The following is an 18,017-nucleotide window of genomic DNA, read 5'->3' as shown; positions in this document are numbered from 1 at the left end:
AGATGGCCGACGATCGATATACACAGAGGACTGAGAGAGGATCAGTGAGAGAGCTTCAAACTATACAACGCTATTACAGGAGCGAATAGCAAAGGACACAGTTTTCCCCATAAGTATTACATTTTGATCTTCTTAATTTAAAATGAGGTTTCCTTAAGTATTTTTTCCTTTTTAAAAGTTTCTTAAATTGATAAAAATCCTTCATATTAAAAACTGCAATATGAGGTCACATGTTTTTTTTTGTGAGAAGATGCCCTTTTTTGTCATTTTTCTGGAAAAACTATTCACACGATTTTTCAAAACCAAAACAGAGGAGTGATGGGCAGAGCGAGGACGCCGCGGCTCTTTGCTCCTCTCTGTCCCGTCCTCCCCGCCACGCACGCCTTTAGCGTATGGTCTGCATTAAGCGTGTCAATGTATTCTATACATTTAGCCATGTTTACTGTATTCTAGAAATTTAGCCACATGAGCCAAATAGTCAGTGCATCCTTTCACTATGAAAAACATGGACAGATCTATTTATAATTTACTTTCAGCTGTATTCATTGGTAGTGACTGACATATCAAAACATGTCAATGATATCAAAATGCATTATACAGTATTTACAAAAAGGGAAATCAAAGGGTGAGGGGTGTGGAAGGAGGGGGGAGGGGTGCGGGAGGCGTGTGTCACTACATAGGAGGAACACTGGACTGAGTGATTTCCAGGCCACCGACGGCCAGACCCTGGAGATGTCCCTGTTTAACGCTGTGTACAAACTGTTCACATTGATATCAGGAAATTGAGAAGTACATCACCACCACCCATAGAGGCAACGCTGGTTGCTCAGTTGTCGTTGGTTTGAAAACAGCTGCGAAGCAACTGAAAGAAACAGTTCACCCTCTGAACCGGTGACCGCGAGCGTTCATCAGAAACAAATTAAATAGCGTACTGTGTGACACTGACGTTTCTGTGTGCAGATTCTATGGGCTTTATTTTTTTTAATCAATTTCATACATTTGAAATTAAAAACAAAATGGAAACTTATTGATTGCAAGTAATCCTCTTCTTTAGATGGTTTACGATCAACTCCCATCATCAGCGCTCCCACGGGTCCATTATCCCGCACATGTGGGACTCACTGATGGGAACTCCACAGAGGCAGGTATTTAACGCACAGTTAAGAAGGTGGACCCAGCAGGATTTGTGATTTCAACCCAAACGAGTGTCTCCCACATTTGCTTCCAGCCCAAAAGGAGTTGCTGGATGGACCAGAATGAATCCTGGGAGGAGAAAAGGGGCCACTTGGAGTCCATAAAAACAGTGAAATCAAACAAAGCAAGAGGATGAAGGGTAGGGAAACACGTTCCAGGAGTCACAGACGACTTGTAAATAACAAATAATTAAAACAAAAGATAGAAAAGAAAACACAGTACAAGCTAAATATGTTACATTTACAGAAAAGACCCAATCCGTAGAGGAGACGAGTGGATTCACAAAATTTCTGAATTAAAAATGGCAGCTGACAATCACGTCAGGGTGTCATCGGAGCCATTTTCTACCAGCAAAAGAGCAGGAAGCTAAGAGAAGGGTTACTTTTTAAGACAGTACAGTTAGACGTGTGATCGTCAGGTGCATCTACAGACACACTGTACCTGAAAACACAACTCTGTTACCCAGATACTCTTCCCGTGAAGTTTGGGGAACACATTTAGGAGACAAACATTAAAGGAGGTTTGTGACGCGAGGCTGACGGCGGCAGAAACGAGACAAACAACAAATCAAATCACGTAAACAGAAAATCATTGTGCATTTTTCAAGCGTGTGCTTATTCTGTCACCGTCGCTGCTGCTGCTGAGAGAAAATGTGCCCTTTACAGGAAATCATAACTACATTAGTCAAACGATATCAATTATGAAAATTAGAACAATAATATCAGCAACAACAAAAAATACAAACACTGAATGAAAACCGTTCTCGCCCCAAAATGACATCATCAGTTCATCTTTTTTAACCAATCCTGTCACAGGAGCAGAGCTTTTGAAATGAGGGCTCTCGGCCCCGGGTCGGAGGACTGCTGCGCGCCCTCGTCAGTTTTAATCAGCTTGATGTGAGAACAGGGTGACGGCGGGGCGGAGCTGAATGCGAAGGGGCGTCTCGTTTGGGCCTGGATGTCACCCACTAGGGCAGGTTTCGGATGCGAGAAAGACACGCTAGGGGCAGGTTCGCGGTCTCACGGCGCTCGGACCCTCGACGGGGCGAAGACGAGATCCTTCCTGCTACTCGGAGGCCTTTTCATGTTCTTACACCCAGTTTGGAGGTGTTGGTGGGATGGGGGGCCTTGAGGCGAATCCTGCTTTCCAGGGGAATCCCCAGGGGCTGTGTGGCACAGCACACCATCCACGAATAGGAGGAAGAGGAGGAGGGTAATGCAAGACGCATCAGGGTGGACGGGAAAGGGAGGTTGAGATAAAGGGAGATGAAAAAGTAAAATAAAATAAAAGATTAAAAAAAAAAAATCACACACTCATCGTCATGTTGGGTGAATACTGTAAAGAGAGAGAAAAAGAGAGCAAGAGAGAAAAGATAAGCTAATACTATATTTAACTTGTTCCACTATCCAGTTGAATATAAAAGCAGTTCAGCTACTTAAACTAAATGCCATGTCAAATCCACCAGCCTTCAGCAGCAAACAGTACACAAAGCTCCTTTTAGTTTATTCTGTATGTCAGTAAACTCAGCAAGCAGAGCGAAGCCCAGCCCAGAGAGAAAATGTGAGGGAATTTCAGATCACAGTGACGGTACAGTCTGACATTAATCACGCTACGGCAATCGCTCCATGCACCAGAGAAGGCATGATGTGTGTTATTGTCCATGCTTGTGTGTGTGCATGCTGTGTTTCTGCGAGAGAGTCGGACAAAGCTGGGAACATGGGGCGTGACACGAAGGACTGTGCAGGGGGCAGATTTCCAAACCGTGGAGACTTTTGTGTGCAAAACAACACGGTGTTAATTTAGCTCTTATCATCGTAAAGCAAGGCAGCACTACAAGGTTTCCTGACAGCTAACTCATAAGTTCACAGGAGACTGTGATTAACATGCACGGATCAGTAAAAATACAATAAAACTAATAAAACTAACAAACACCAGCAGCAGAATATGGATCATCTGTGGCATCTGAACACAGATTTGAACTGAGCAATGAGGAAATGAAAGGTTTTCATTGCTCTGTCTCTTAATGTTAACAAAAATAAGCCAAATAAGTCCAGTCTAAGCTACGTCTAAGCTTGTAGTAACACTGAGGCCCTCCATATTTAAAAATCACAGCTCTCAGCTCAGCCACATATCTGCACCGAGGTGAGATTTCACGCTGACAGAAGATTTTTGTGCCGTTACACTCTCCACCCTGAGTTTTCATAGTAAAACATCTTCAAAGCTCTCAGTCTGTTAACATAAGGATGTTCTGGAGCAAAAGGAGTAGTTTCACGTGACTGTCATGTCTTAATTTTGAAAAACGTCTCACTTCAGTCTGGTGGTAAATGAGTCCTGCCTGAGACGGCAGGGGACTTGCCAGCTTTCTAAAATGGATCACTTCAGACCTCCATCTATATTTGTCTTTAGAAAACCATCCCCCAGGTTGCCGTGGACAATTGGCAGCTACGATCATCTAACGTGGAGGGCGTGAGTGAGTCTCATGCCGGCGGGAATCTGTGTCAAACACTTTGAGGGTTTTTTTTTTTTTTTACTCACACTTTCACTTTGGAATGGGTTTAAAAAGTTGCCTGCCATCTCGCCGTCATCCCGCGGAGTGCCGGGAGGATTGTTCATGCCTGCCATATTGTTGGGAGAATTCTACAAACGTGGACGAAACGCACCAATGAGAACAAAGAACTCATACAGACGGACAAAGAGAGATACGCAGGCATGGACAGTCTTACCTTTGGCAACCCATCCATGTCACCAGAGCCTGCATTAGAAAAGGAAAAAGAAAAACAGTGTCAGTGCAGGATATCCAGAGCTAGCAGAAATTGCTTGCACTTAAACAACTAATGGCTTTTAATTAAGCTATTTGTTACACATACAGATGAGCACTAACTCAGCTGGCTTCACCAATCATGTCTCATACATCAACAGGATCAATTGGCCTAACTCACTGCCCCACTAATCAATTTTCCCTTTGCTCAATACTGAGACAACACTTCCTTGATCTGCCATTAGAGGGCAGAGTCCACCTTCTAAAAGCTTTTGAGTGTCATAAGATTCAGTGTATGGGCTCATAGCTTACTGTACCGCATCTTTAGGTACGCACCTAGTGATCCATTCATATGATGCTGATCCATAGCACCCATTCCACCCATGGGCCCATCGGGACCTGGTCCCATTGGGAACTAAAACAAAAAACAGACACGTCGGTTATTTTTATTTCTATAGTCCAATATAATAGATCAAAAATTACCATCAGAGGGTTTTAAGACAAAACAGCTACAGCTAAATAAGGTACTGTCTCTCAGTATTTTTGCAGCTTGGGGAACACGACATGTTAGCTGACTGGTTTATAAAAAGGAAAATAAATAAATATATGAAAACTGAGCCAAACGTCGATACGTACATTAGGTCTATTACCACCAGGGCCGATGGGGTTCATCATTGTGTAGATGTTTTCGCTTGAATTTGTTGAATCTACGAACAGAAGAGCAGGTGGATGTTTAGGCTCTCTGTGCTTCACTCCTCCCAGACTGGGAAGCACTTACAGGTAAACTGCCTCTTTTTATATGCAAAATCCATGAAAAATTATTGAAAGAAGTTTTGGTCCTTGAGGTAAAGAATGGGGAAAACTGAAGACACATAGGCAGCAACAATTTTACCATTGGTGTAATAGTTTCTGCTACAGTACAGGACAAAGACCACCACCGAAGAAGAAATTGAAAAAACATCAGTTCCTCTTTCTGCCAGTCAATGCACTCGCTGCTCTCTGCAACGCACAGTCAAAGAAACCCATCTTATTCCTGTAACAAGAAGATTAGTTGTTATACGGACACCCTGGTAACTTGGCATCAACCAGTACACGCTGTGTCGCTCCTCGCGTGCGAGTCGGTCTGTTCTTAAAAGATTCAGAAGAGTGAGGTGACCTTGATCTGACATTGCAGGTAGAAATTTGTGAGCAGATAACTGAGAAAAGCACGAGAAAGATGAATGACGAGCTGAAAGACGAGGAGCAGAGATGGACAGAGCGCATGCACGGCACATGGGGTAGAGAAATCTTGCCCATTAGCGTTCCTGAATGCGGCTTTTGTTGTCGTGACTGGAGGAAGGGGGCTAATTCCAGAGTGAGGTGAGCACTTTTGTGTGTGTGTGACTGCAGTGGAATATGTTTTCCTTCTCAGTGTAGGTGCGAACAGGACTGCAAAGGGCTGCCCCGCAACATATCACAATAGCGGCGTGCATATAACACAAAAAGAAGCTTTTCACAGGCCATCAGAAACAGAACATCTACAGGACAACCGCCCGCAGCGTTTTGTTTGCAGTCAATCCTCCACAGAGACACCTTATTGATGGGTCAGACCTGAAAGGGATTAGTCAGTTGATTGTATGCCTCTGCTTCCACTCGAGTATTTTTCACTCTATGCCTTAAGTTAAAAAAAAAAAAAAAAGTGTGACAAAGGATTTTTCATGAACATCACATTTGAGAGTTCCAACAAAAGCACATTCAGTGCAATATATATTTTCTTCCATTTTTCAGTGTTTTACACTTAAAACTCCTCCTAAAGGCTCAATTCTTCACGTATTTAGAGCCCGATCTGTCTCCCAAAGAGAAATGTGTATCTGACGGAGAACACGTTTGATGTTTCTTAGACAAACCCTCCTTCAGTGAGCACTGGATCAAAGCAGAAACCAGAAGGGAAACTGAAATGTATAACTCACCTCCAGGGCTAGGCATGATGGGAGTTCCTGGTGGGCCGCCTCCCCCCGGAGGACCCTGAGGGGTGAGAGCAAGCGAGGGAGAGAAATGAGCACCGAGTGCATCTAGATGGCAGCGCGCCTGTTAGATATCACAGCGTGACAGGTAATTTATGGCCCGTGGTCGAACACGAGTTCGTGACGGGACACTTACCACATAGTTGCCTGGAGATGAAGATGAATAAGCTATCTGTGGGGAGGAGAGACCCGGGGTGAAACACAACATGAAGCACAGTTATTGTAAATGCACTCGGTCACGTGGACGTGAAGATGTGAGAGGGTGTGACTCACTGAGTTGGTGTTGGGGTTCGGCCACGGACCTCTTCCGCCAGGACCCCTGAAATGCAGAGAGGTACGAGGATAAAGGGGAGGTTTTATTATTTGTTATGTACGTGGACTCTAGAGATTATTGCAAAAGTAGAGTTCATCAGCTGACGTGCAGAAATGATCTAGAAACCTGCCTGTTCTGCTTTCTGGGAACTTTATTGAGGGACTTTTTTATTGGCGTGACGGTCAGTCACAGGACAAGCATTGAGACTCTGAAACAGAAGACGACTTGTTGTTTTTTTAGTGCCACGTTTACTCTTTGGGGTTGAAAGTTCATTGACTGTTTCTGTGCAGCCACACTAACGTGGATCACACCTTCCTGGAGAATTATCATCTCCAATCTGCCTTTTGTCGAAAGAAACTCTATGAAAGAAAAGGTGTCTGAGCTACATGTTTCTGCTCCACAAAATAATTCCACTTTTGCAAAGTTTCTATTTGGCATCGGTAAATACCACAGCACAGAGACTGTTCTTTCGAAGGTCACCAGCGATCTCCCAGTGGCTTCTGAGCAGGCATGTGCTCTTTATCTGGCACCGCTGGACTCGAGCGCAGCATTGGACACAATTGATCACAGTACTTTTTACAAACTCTGGTGCCTTGTGGGTGTCTGGCTCAGCTTTATAATGATTTTCACATTATCTCTCAAACAGGCTGCACCTATCAATAACTACTATGTCTCTTTATCCACACTCATAAAGCACGGTGTGGCTCGGGGCTCATTTGTAGCTGCAGTATGATTTTACATACGTCCCCCGTGTCACAGCATTCATGGTTACTGGATTTCTTTCCGTATTTTTACTGATGACACTCTGTTGTACTTCCCTCTTAGGCCCAGTGACTTTGAAGTGCAGAGCTCCTGCAGGACGTCTTAAAACTCACGTGCATGCGCATTATGAGGAAAATGCCCTGTAACCCTATACAGCACTATTTTATTTAATTCTTCTCATTTGAAATTTCTTTGCCGTATGCGTCGGTGCCTAGCCTGAGACCTATTGTGTCAGGGTCAGAGTAAAGCCAGGATACAAGGCCTCTGATGTCGGTGACATCTTTTAAGTCTGTGTTTATCGGAGAGCTTATCCTGACTTTCTACTTTTACCTTAAACCAGTGTAAGTCTTTATATCTCTTTTCAGTGTAAGTCTTTTTTCTGCCTGATGGTTCTGTGGGATGTTTCTTCTTCCCTCATCTGTCACCAAGCTGGTTTGAGAGGAAATTGGGGGGTTCTAATATATTAGTACTATTTTTGCCTGTTATTTAGATGATGTAAACATTATCATATAGAAGTATATACAGAATTTACAGCCATAAAAAGAAAAACAGTCTACTAACATGTTCATGCCGGGCATCCCTGGCCCCATGGAGTTTGGAGGAGGCCTCATCCCTCCGCCATAGTTCTGCACAAAGAGATGAACACACAGTCAGCACAGAGCCTCGCACCTGCTCTGTGTAAAGGTTTGAATCTTAATGAAGGTCAGCGACGATCATGTCTCCCACTAACTAGTGTTTAATTATGTGGATGTATGAGCTGTGTGTGGGCTGCGCGTGAAAGAGGACAGCTGTGTGTGGAAGAGCCTGCGCACTCTGCACATGTTGTGAGTCTCTGTATACAGTAAGTGTCTCTATGTGTGCGCGCCCTCCCGCGTGTTTGCGTGTATGTTTTCATCGCTGCCCAGTGGGCTGCTTTGGCTGGCGCTACACGTGTGTCTTTGGACACGTGTGTGTGTGTGTGTGTGTGTGTGTGTGTGTATGACTGAGTGAGTGAGTAGGGGGGCAGGCCAGAGAGCAGCTCCACTCAGAGGAAGAGTTTTGTTCAGCAGACGATTACACTTGTCGAGCAGATGCCACACCAGCTGCTGGTACGCTCACTGCCAAAGTCACCGAGCCAGGGTGGCACAGAGAGGGGACGAAGGGCACGGGGAGAGAGTGTGCGTGTGTGTGTGTGCGCGCGGTGGCTGGGTGCAGAATGAAGCAGCTGTCTTATAATGGTAATTCAAAAGGACGCTGCTGTTTAAGCATCTTATGTATTAGAAAAAACAACATTAACACAAATTAAAGTGATAAAAGGAAACCGACAGCACCGTCTTTGGCACCACTTTTAAAAAAATATGTGTTGGTGGTGGCTTGCTCATAGCACTCTAAGCATTCAGTCTCTGTCTCTCTAGGTGGGAGTCAGCAAGTAGGATTTATCATGTAGAACTGGCGTTAGCAGTGGGTGGGCTCTGGTCGCAGCCAAGATCGGCGTCAGAGCGCTTCTGACATTTAAAGGCAAAGTTAAGAGATTGGCGGAACCAAAATTCCTGCTCAGCCAAGGAGAAGGATTATCTGCATGCTGTTTATAGATTGCTGCTTTGACATTATAGCTGTTTTTTATGGAAGCCCCTAATGAAGGGCAACCAAACACAGAGTTTGCTCATAAACTAAAGACCAGGCACCAAACCTGGCTGTGTGGCAGCTGCTGAGTGGGAGTGCAGTGGGCTGGTGGAGCTGAAGGACACTATCCACTGTCGTGACTTGCTTTAGTAACGGGGCCCTTTGTGTTTTACTCTATATGACTAATTTGGTCGTTTGTGTAAAAAAACACTGGTGGTTTACCTGTGGGCCCATGCCTCCCATGCCTCGGGGGGGATTCATTCTCATTGGACCGCCCATGTTTGGATGTCCTGTGATAAAACAGAATGTTGGCATGGCAGCACCACTTGGATCAATAACAAATCAATACAGGAGGAAGAAAGAAGATTCTCATTTAGAAGCCAATATAAAGTTTCTCTTCAAAACAGCACACTATGGCCGTCAGTACCTTGAGGTCGGGTGGGGTCCAGGCTGTTTGGAAGGAGAGGCTGTGACCCGGGGATGCTCCCGGGAGGCTGATTTGGCATACGGAGGGAAGGCCTTGGGCCACCTGGGTACCGTGGAGACATGAATGGCTGCAGAAAGGACAAGCGAAGAAAAAAACAACAACTTTATTCCAGGTGATGGCAAACATAAGGCCTGGGGGCCAGAAGTGGTCAGTCAAAAACTCATATTCGGCCCGCCGGACAGCTTTGGAAAATGTGAAAGATGCCATACGTTTTGGAATTTTAACTGTATTTTCAGATATTTTGCAGCTTTTCCTTCTCCGTGGCCACTCATACTAAACCAAAGTAAATAAACAATGAAATGGCAGTTTTTTTGCTTTCTACTATACAAATTCAGGATTCAGGATCTGGCCCAATTCAGAACAAAATGGGCTCTACGTGGCCCACAATATGAAATAATAATGATCAGAAGCCAAAACACTAACACACATGTACATTTCTTGACTGAGAGTCCTTCAAATATGTTTGTGCTAATGACAACACAAAGCTACGGTTATGCCCCAAAACACAAAGAAGCCACAGTGCAGTTAGTGCAGAATGTGGCTTCAGTTTAATGAAATCAGCATCGAAAGAAAAGCAATTTAAAGGGACTGGCACGATTAGATATTAACATAATGTATGAAGTAAATAAAACAAACAAGGTAATCATAAGGATATTATGACAATATTTATTTATAGCAGGGCTTGTAAAACGACTGCAGCGGGAGTCATTAAACACACGACGGAAATTAAATTGAGATAAAACGATAGAAAGTGCTGCACATATTAAAAATACACAAAACATCACAGTACACATGTCTCAGCATGCCACCGTCATTACCAGCTTAGCGAACATCAGATTCTGCTTTTAAAACACTGCATCCATAAATCACAGTGTACGCTGCCTTTTGGTGCTTCTGATTGAGAACTAATAAACACAGATCTCTATAAAAAATTTAACTGATGTTATGATAATAATATCATTTCAACCAGCTTCTATTAGTCTCTCAAAATGTGTACAAATGTGCTCTCCGGAAGCAAGAATACTAGGGGCAGGGATAGCTCAGTAGGTAAAGTGGTCGCCCCATGATCGGAAGGTCGGCGGTTCGAATCCACTTAACGGCTACCCTGAGGTACCCCTGAGCAAGGTACCGTCCCTACACACTGCTCCCCGGGCGCCTGCTTAGTGGGCTGCCCACTGCTTCACTGAGTGAATGGGTCAAATGCAGAGAAAAACAAGTAATTTCCCCATGGGGATCAATAAAGTATCCATTATTATTATTACTTCCATGTAAAATAGATTAGTCATATGTTTCCCCTCAGGTGAGAGCCAAACTGTTCTTGACAAGTGACACTTTGAAATGACATAAGGCACAAGAAGATTAGCAAACCTGACTCTCTATAGCTGACCTTCTCATGTTTGAGGCTTTATCTTTGGATGTCAACAGGGGGAGCTATTGCGCTGAAGAACAATGTGCATGCTGTATTTTTGTTCTGTTTCCAAGTAAGGAGGGGCTTGTTGTTAAGTTTTGGAAAGTAAGACCTCAGGTGATAAATGCCATTAGGATAAAGGTAAAGGGGAAGTTAGGAAGATGGGGAAAAAAAACATGCAGGATAGAGATCTGGACCAGAAGAACAATACAAGGACAATAATGTTGCAGCGGGTGGGGGGGCATTAACATCACACGGCTGGATGAAAGCAGTAGTTCTACACCCTGTCTCTGTTTCTGTGCCATTCGGTGGTGGACATTTTACTACCGACCTCGCATACGCAGGCAGTCTAGCTACAAAGATTCTGCCTGGATTGCGTGATTCATACCAGAAACCTAAGACACGTTCACTATGTTTCAGCAGAGAGGGGACAAGACAAGGCTGGCCGGGACATGCATTACAGAGCCGGCGCACAACTAGTGAATAATGTAAAACACCAGAGACAGATGGTTTTCAGAATTACCTTTGAGAATACGTTGCTACAACTACAAATATCCACGCCCGGTGGACCACATTTCGATGTTAGACGATAAGAATTAATTCAAAAGTCAGTCCAACTATTTTAGTATCAAGAGGAAACGTGCAGATTTGAATGCTGATTGGGTAAGACTTGGGTGTTTTGGTCACGGAGCATGAGCCGCATGATGTTTGTATCATCATCTTATCACAGAGATAAGCACACACAACACAAATACAGCATGAGACTGCATTTAAATTATAATTATGTACTACATGTTTTGTGTGTCGCCGGGTGTGTGCGGTTGGAGCAAGTGGAAGATGAGTTATATAATAACAATTAGTCCTCGAAGTGAGAACCGACTCACTACCGTTTTCATTTGTACCCTCGTCACCTAAGTCGGCTTTCTCTTCGGCTCCTCTTCTCTCCTCCTTTGACCGTGTTGTGGTGGGTTTGTGCATGAAGAGCTGCACAATGTCAGGCTGTGCTGCAATATTAATGGTCTATTGATGGACTACGGGATGGTGAGTGCTGGGCTGAGGAAGAGAGGAGGCCCTCCAGATGCACCTCCGCTCTTTACAGCTGGGCCAACACAGCTAAATTATTCATCCAATCCACCATTGTGGATGCTGCCCGTCCTGCCTGTTAGCACAAGGGACCTGTGTGCGGTTTGTACACTTTTCACTGTTATTTGAGCGAGTGAGCGAGTGGAATCAAGGGTAGGCTCAAGAAGGAACCTACAAGCAAAGTGACAGACTGGATAAATGTTTGGTTCTTACCTGTCCATGAGGTCCCATCATGGGATTAGTGGGGTTATGTGGAGGAGGCTGCGTGTGAGGTGAAGGTTGAGATCCTGGGGGACCCTGGTGAAGAACAGATTTAAAGTTGTTTAAAAAACGAGCTTCAAGAATGTAATGAATGCAAATCTTTCTGGGGAAACATTATTAGCGCAATCAACCTTCAATAAATCACTTTTAATGTGAGTACTGCAGTTATAGGTTTGGTTTAGTTTTGCTTGGCCAGATTTTAGGAAATCTATCAGCGGCACTCCATCAGGGCAAGCAAGGCAAGCAGTGCTTGAACAGTGAAATCTAAAAGCAGAGATCAATCAAATCCTGAAACCAATCTCTCTTATTTTAAACAACTTTCTGTCTACAGCTTCTCATCTGTTTGCATCCATCTATCTACTTATCCAGGTTCAGGTCAGGAGTCTAAGCAGAGAAACTCACACTTCTGTCACTCTGGCTAACTCTTCCAGCTCATCTGAGGGGACACAGAGGCGTTCGCAGTCCATACGACACATAGACAATCTGCTGCTGACTCTGCTTTCACTGCTCTGAGATCAGTTTCAATCTGCCTGTTTGTTTAGCAACTAAACAAACCCTCTGTGATTTATCATCAGATTTATCATTTTCTCTTACTAACCACCGATACCAACAAGTGTAATTTAGAGGGGTTAGAGTGCAATGTGAAGAAGTTTAACAGGTAAGGCAGATTAGAATCTCTGAGAAATCATTTGTTTATACAGTTTATATAAAAAAAACAATCAACAATGGAGGCAATCACTAAGTGGTGATTACTCATGGCCCTCATTGCTCAAGCGTTTTAATTTAATATACTAAATGCAATATACTTAGCATATAGTATTTACAACATTTAAAATTCACCCAACCTTAAACACCTACAGCAATAACATTCACATCCATCATATGGATGTTATATTAACATCCATATAACATGTTCGGGAATGTTTTTCTGCACACTAAGTACTTTTACTTTTGATACTTTATTTACCATTGCCAATAATAGAGTTTGGTAATTGCTGACATTTTTTTAATAATATTTCTTCTTGCTTTCAATAAAGGAAAATTCCTTAGGAATTCGCGGGAACTCAGCGAATCCCAAAAAGTTTGATGACACTACAGACGTAAGTACAATATTTTAGAATACTTCAGGGTAGGTACAGCACGCAGAGAGGTGAAGATGTCCGGGAAGAGTGCTGCAAGATGCACAGGGCTGTCAGCATGTATATAAGAATAAAGATGGACAGGAGAAAAACTCGAAAAGGCTTTAATGTGGTCCAGTGGAAGAACATTTGTGTTTCTTCTTGAGTTTCTGGTCGCTGGTTGTCTCCCCGCTTGCCTTGCTGTAAAAGTCACTGCACACCACTGCGTTAAATATAACTGGAGCTTTGGTATTTTGGGGGGTGTGCTTGTATATTAAAAGGCTCTAATTTCAATAAACTCTCCTGAGTCTAAAAAATGATCAACTACACAAGCACAATTTATCACTCTACTTCAATGAGATAAGCGTGTTTTATGTAGCTGATGCTAATGCTGAAGTACAGGGAAATACTTTATTTCCCGGTATGTAACATTCAGTTCAAACAGCTCTCCTGGACATTATTACGGGAAATCAGAAACACATCAGTATGGAAAATAAGTAAGGAAAATAAGTATGGCATAATATCTGAAAAACACGATACTGACAGGAGACAAAGTAGTAAATGATCTGAAAGAGATGACCAAAGTTCTACTGGGACTCTAATTCTGCCTCACTTCACTTCATTGTGCACAAAGCAATCCTTTGTTAACATGCTGCTCGTATACAATGGCAAAGGCCCCTTTATCTCTTTCATCAGAGGTCAAAATGAGAAAATTAAAAATTAAAATTCACTGTAAATATGTAGAATGTCTTCACAACCATCATATTTAATCTGTTACACCAACAAAGAATGCTTCTAATAAGATCTGTCACTGACATTTTCAAAGGGCTGCATTGACTTCCATGCACAGGAATTGTTAATTGCCAGGATGGGGTCAGATCAATTCACGAAGTGGCCTGTAATCAGCATTCAATTACAGCACTGCTGCCAAAGGATAATTCAGGGTATTTTCAAACGTGGTATTATTTTTCTAAATTCTGCCGTGATGACACTTGATCCGGTTTGCCACAGTTAAAACCGTCCAAAACAGAATCAAGGGCCAAAGCAAGCTTAATTCTGGAGCTCACTTCCACTCTCCACAGAAGTGCCAAATATTTAAACCCAATCAAACATCATTATGGCAATGAAATAGAAGAATAAATCCCCCTCTGAAAATAACTGAAATTATTCTGTCATTTAAATCAACATTGAACTGAAGACTCAATCACTGCTATGTGAATTACAGTTTCAGTTTATATTATTAGAGAAAATGAGCTGAAACCATCTCTCACAGCAAACACCTCTACGTTAAAGTAACGCCGTATCACGGGACTAACGTCAACTCTGACCTCCGCGTCTCGTACTACAGCAGCATCATCTGACTCTGGCAGCAGTCACACCGCTAGAAACCTGTTACTAGCATCAATGTGGAGAAACGGGACCACCCACCGCCAGACCAGACTTATCTGCTAGTCTGCCAGAGCTTCTGTCAAGCACTTGGCTATCAAATAACATTACAGGTGTGTGTGTGTGTGTGTGTGTGTGTGTGTGTGTGTGTGTGTGTGTGTGTGTGTGTGTGTGTGTGTGTGTGTGTGTGCGTGTGTGAGCATGTGTGCAAGATGAGTGGCGGTGAGTGCAAATATAAGATCTCCCTCTTTCTTCACAGGTGATAGCAGGATCTTGTCTCAGGTGCTAAGTGTGTGCTGGCTTTGATATACCTGCAGGTACAGTATGAGCACTGAAAGCGGGCTGCCGGGGGGAGGAGGGGGGGTTTACTTTAACAGGTGTGTCTTTAACATCATTTTAAAGGTAAAGGATTATGGGAGTGCCCTTGACACTCACTGGTTGACAGTATTAGTGCAGTTTACTCAAATAGACACCAACACACAGTTATTGGCTACACCACTGTACACTAGATTACACTTCTCCTAATAAAAGGGCCAATTTTAAATATTAAATGTATAAAAATCTAAAATAAACATAACTTTATGCAAATATTCTGCACGCTTGCCTAAAGTGGACCTATTATACTAATATATATTATAACTACAGTACAGTGGTTGTTAGCGCTTATAGCAAAAAGATTTGAATCCACTGGCAGGGTGGGGCTTTCCTGTTGACATGCTTAGACTATTCCAGCTTCCTCCCATGGTCCAAAGACACACACAATACACTAATTGGTTATTCTAAATTGTAGGTATGAATGTGAGCGTGCTTCAGATTGCTCTAAGTGCTCAGTTTCAGACTGTTCTTTTCTACTCCTGGCTTTGTGTGATGTCCCTGAGCAGGGATATCACAGCTCTGGCTGTATGCACAGAAGCTCCTCCCAGTGCTGTTCAAATAGTTTTGCTTGCAAGAGGCAGCCAATCAGAAAGACATAGAATTTGTAGAATAAGTTTGGCATACATACGTTTGCACGACATTGTGATACTACTGCTCTCTCGCGAATAGCTGCAATTTTTAATTTTAATTATCAGAGCAAAATCATCAATCATCATATCTGCTGATGATGTTTCAGTTGACTGACTTTCAGCTAAACACACACAGCTGTTAGACAAGCGTGCCTCTTCACTCATGTGCATCGCTTTCCATGTAAGAGGCAGCTGCACATGTACCTGCTTCTCTTTTGCATCGGAGCTAGAGAGAAGCAGGTACATCCACATCCTCCAGCTCTACCTCACTTTCCCACCCGGCTCACTGCTCCACCCTCCCCGTGTGAGTGCTCTGTCGGCGCTCCGCCATCCAAGCCACAGAGCTCAACACCAGGAACCTGGAACTACAGCGGAAAGATAAACACGCCTGACTGACAGCTCGAAACAAGCGAGTTCCCACGAGCACGGATACAGTACTGCTGCACTGCCAGGTACGCCATACAAGAGCACAGATTTTGGCAGGAGAGATGAGCTCGTACTTACGCATGAAAATAACACTGCTCATGAGCAGAAGCACGTATTCAAGGACTTGTTACCCTTTATAAAAGGCAGAAGCAGCAGCAGGGCTCTTCAGACAGGTGCTTCCTCTCCCTGTGAGATGTGTCAGTTTACCTTTCATTGATTCTATTAATCTCATCATCATCTGAGACGTAGTCAAGTCTCCACAAAAGCCACTTTTTAACCAGCAACGCGACACGCAAACCTGGACGTGTTTATTTAGTTGTACATGCAGCACAGAGATGGCGTGCCGGCACAGTTATGACGTCTGTGCCGGTAACACTGTGGGTTTTTTCTGCCACTCCGTGTGCAGTGTGTATGTTCTGGGTGGTTAACACCAGCTGCACTGGCTCGCTCTGTCTCTCAGCAGGTTCACACTGGGGCTAATGCAGCGCTAGCTCTGTCTGACCTCAGAGGTTACTGTTGTTGCCGAGCCAGAGTGTGTGTGTGTGTTTGTGTGTGTCTAACAAGACACCCCTGACTGCACTGACCCAGCTGCAGCAGTCTGATTCTCATCCCGCCCCCCACACACACACAGCCTAGTTTCAGTCGCTCGAGAGGACACCGCATTGACTTGCATTCATCTTTCAGAGCCGTACCCTCGCACATAACCATGAGCGCTTCCTGCCTCACCTGAATCTTTGACATAACCATCACGTAATCCTTAAACTACTTTCACCAGTTTTACCAGCTGGTCACATGGGGACCATCTTCTCGTCCCCATATGGAGGTCTCAACATGATGATTGTGAGAACAAATTTTTGTTCCTGCAGGGTAGATAATACACAATCTCATTCACGCTCTCTCTCGCACACACTCACACACACACACACGCACACTTGCTCAGAAACTACACACAGAAACACTCACAGTGCTCCTCTCTTGTTCTTCTCTATAATGTACCATAATGGAGCGTAGCTCCTTTGACTGGGCCTCCCCAGGCCTTCCTGCTATTACATCTGAATGGGCCAGCATATGGCCTTTATGGCTCTACTGTTCCCTCTACAGGTCCCCGCAGAGAGAGGGAGCGAGAGAACATTTCAACTGTCGTGGAGGTATATGCAGGGCGAGTTTGAAAAGTAGCTTGCTTGGAGAGTGTGCGAGTGTGCGTGAGCTTGTGTGGCGTTGTTTGTGTATTCGTGTGGGAGAGGGGAAGGAGGGGGGGGGGGGGGGGACACGGGGAGCGTTAAATGAAGCAATTAATAAAATCATTTTCTACCCGGCTAAGGAGATAACAGCTTGGCACAGTACCACAAACCCATCAACGCAACCCCCTCGCCTCCTCACCGCTCATTTCAGCTTAAGGAAGACCCACACTGCTGCCCCTGATGGACCACTAACAGAAAGAGTGAGAGCGAGGGAGAGAGGGGTGGAAGAGTAGCAGCCTGCTGAGGGTTTTTCACCTGTTTATAGCTGCCAACACTAGAGGGCAGTGTGTAACTTCTGTCAAACTTCTGGACACACACACACACACACACACACACACACACACACACACACACACACACACACACACACACACACACACAAAGAGTGAGAACACAAAGCAGCCTGCATCACTGAACACAACAAACAAAGCCAGGAGTAGCAGCGCACACACACACACACACACACACACACACACACACACACACACACACTGAATGCACACTCATTGTCATTCCTTGCTAACATTCCAGAGAGAGCAGCAGTGGCAGCAGTGGGTCTCCTGCTAGCTCATGCTATACAACATGGCAACATGTCAGCTCAGAGACGGGAGCACGCGATCAGGAGTGTTTTCTCCCGGAGGATAGCCGTTAACCCGCTGGGACGGTGCCAAATTATTTACAGTATCGTGCAAAGGTTTTTGAGGTTTTAAACATTAATAGGCGGCACAGCCAAGAAGCATCTGATCAGCAGCAGGACGAGTCCAGAGTCAGAAAAGAAAAATTAGCAACAAGAACAAGGGGTACTGCTACAGGCGATATGCCCCCCCCCCCCCTCCCAGAGGCATGGCCTCAGTAATCATGAGTATCAATGGAAAGTTCCCCAAAATGGAGCCACCTGCTTTTTAATTGATGAAAACTATTCATGCTTACTTCACTGTTGGTGCTTAAGGCTTCTGCCCAACCATTGGTGC

General features: G+C 44.2%; 1 protein-coding gene across 3 annotated transcripts in view; it reads right to left on the bottom strand.

Annotated features, from left to right (window-relative positions):
* ssbp4 (single stranded DNA binding protein 4) overlaps positions 1-18,017 on the bottom strand; it is a 92,380-nt gene continuing 74,363 nt past the window's right edge. Inside the window, exons 6-17 of one of the 3 annotated variants that reach the window (XM_085347204.1) lie at positions 11,824-11,907; positions 9,060-9,186; positions 8,855-8,922; positions 7,592-7,656; positions 6,229-6,274; positions 6,092-6,127; positions 5,902-5,956; positions 4,589-4,659; positions 4,289-4,367; positions 3,918-3,946; positions 3,730-3,831; positions 1-2,359 (exon numbers count right to left, since the gene is read on the bottom strand). In XM_085347204.1, the coding sequence (XP_085203330.1) occupies positions 2,276-2,359; positions 3,730-3,831; positions 3,918-3,946; positions 4,289-4,367; positions 4,589-4,659; positions 5,902-5,956; positions 6,092-6,127; positions 6,229-6,274; positions 7,592-7,656; positions 8,855-8,922; positions 9,060-9,186; positions 11,824-11,907 (846 nt within the window). In that variant the 3' untranslated portion in view covers positions 1-2,275. Of the gene's footprint in view, positions 2,530-3,627; positions 3,832-3,917; positions 3,947-4,288; positions 4,368-4,588; positions 4,660-5,901; positions 5,957-6,091; positions 6,128-6,228; positions 6,275-7,591; positions 7,657-8,854; positions 8,923-9,059; positions 9,187-11,823; positions 11,908-18,017 lie in introns of those variants that run through there. The other 2 variants (XM_085347203.1, XM_085347202.1) reach the window with 2 other exon arrangements.

The sequence above is a fragment of the Diplotaxodon limnothrissa genome, linkage group LG23, assembly GCF_057381915.1.
Source record: "Diplotaxodon limnothrissa isolate DT_005_m linkage group LG23, D_limnothrissa_male_GT1.1, whole genome shotgun sequence".
Classification (NCBI taxonomy): domain Eukaryota; kingdom Metazoa; phylum Chordata; class Actinopteri; order Cichliformes; family Cichlidae; genus Diplotaxodon; species Diplotaxodon limnothrissa.
The sequence above is the reverse complement of the archived record's forward strand: the minus strand, read 5'-3'. Positions and strand labels throughout refer to the sequence as shown.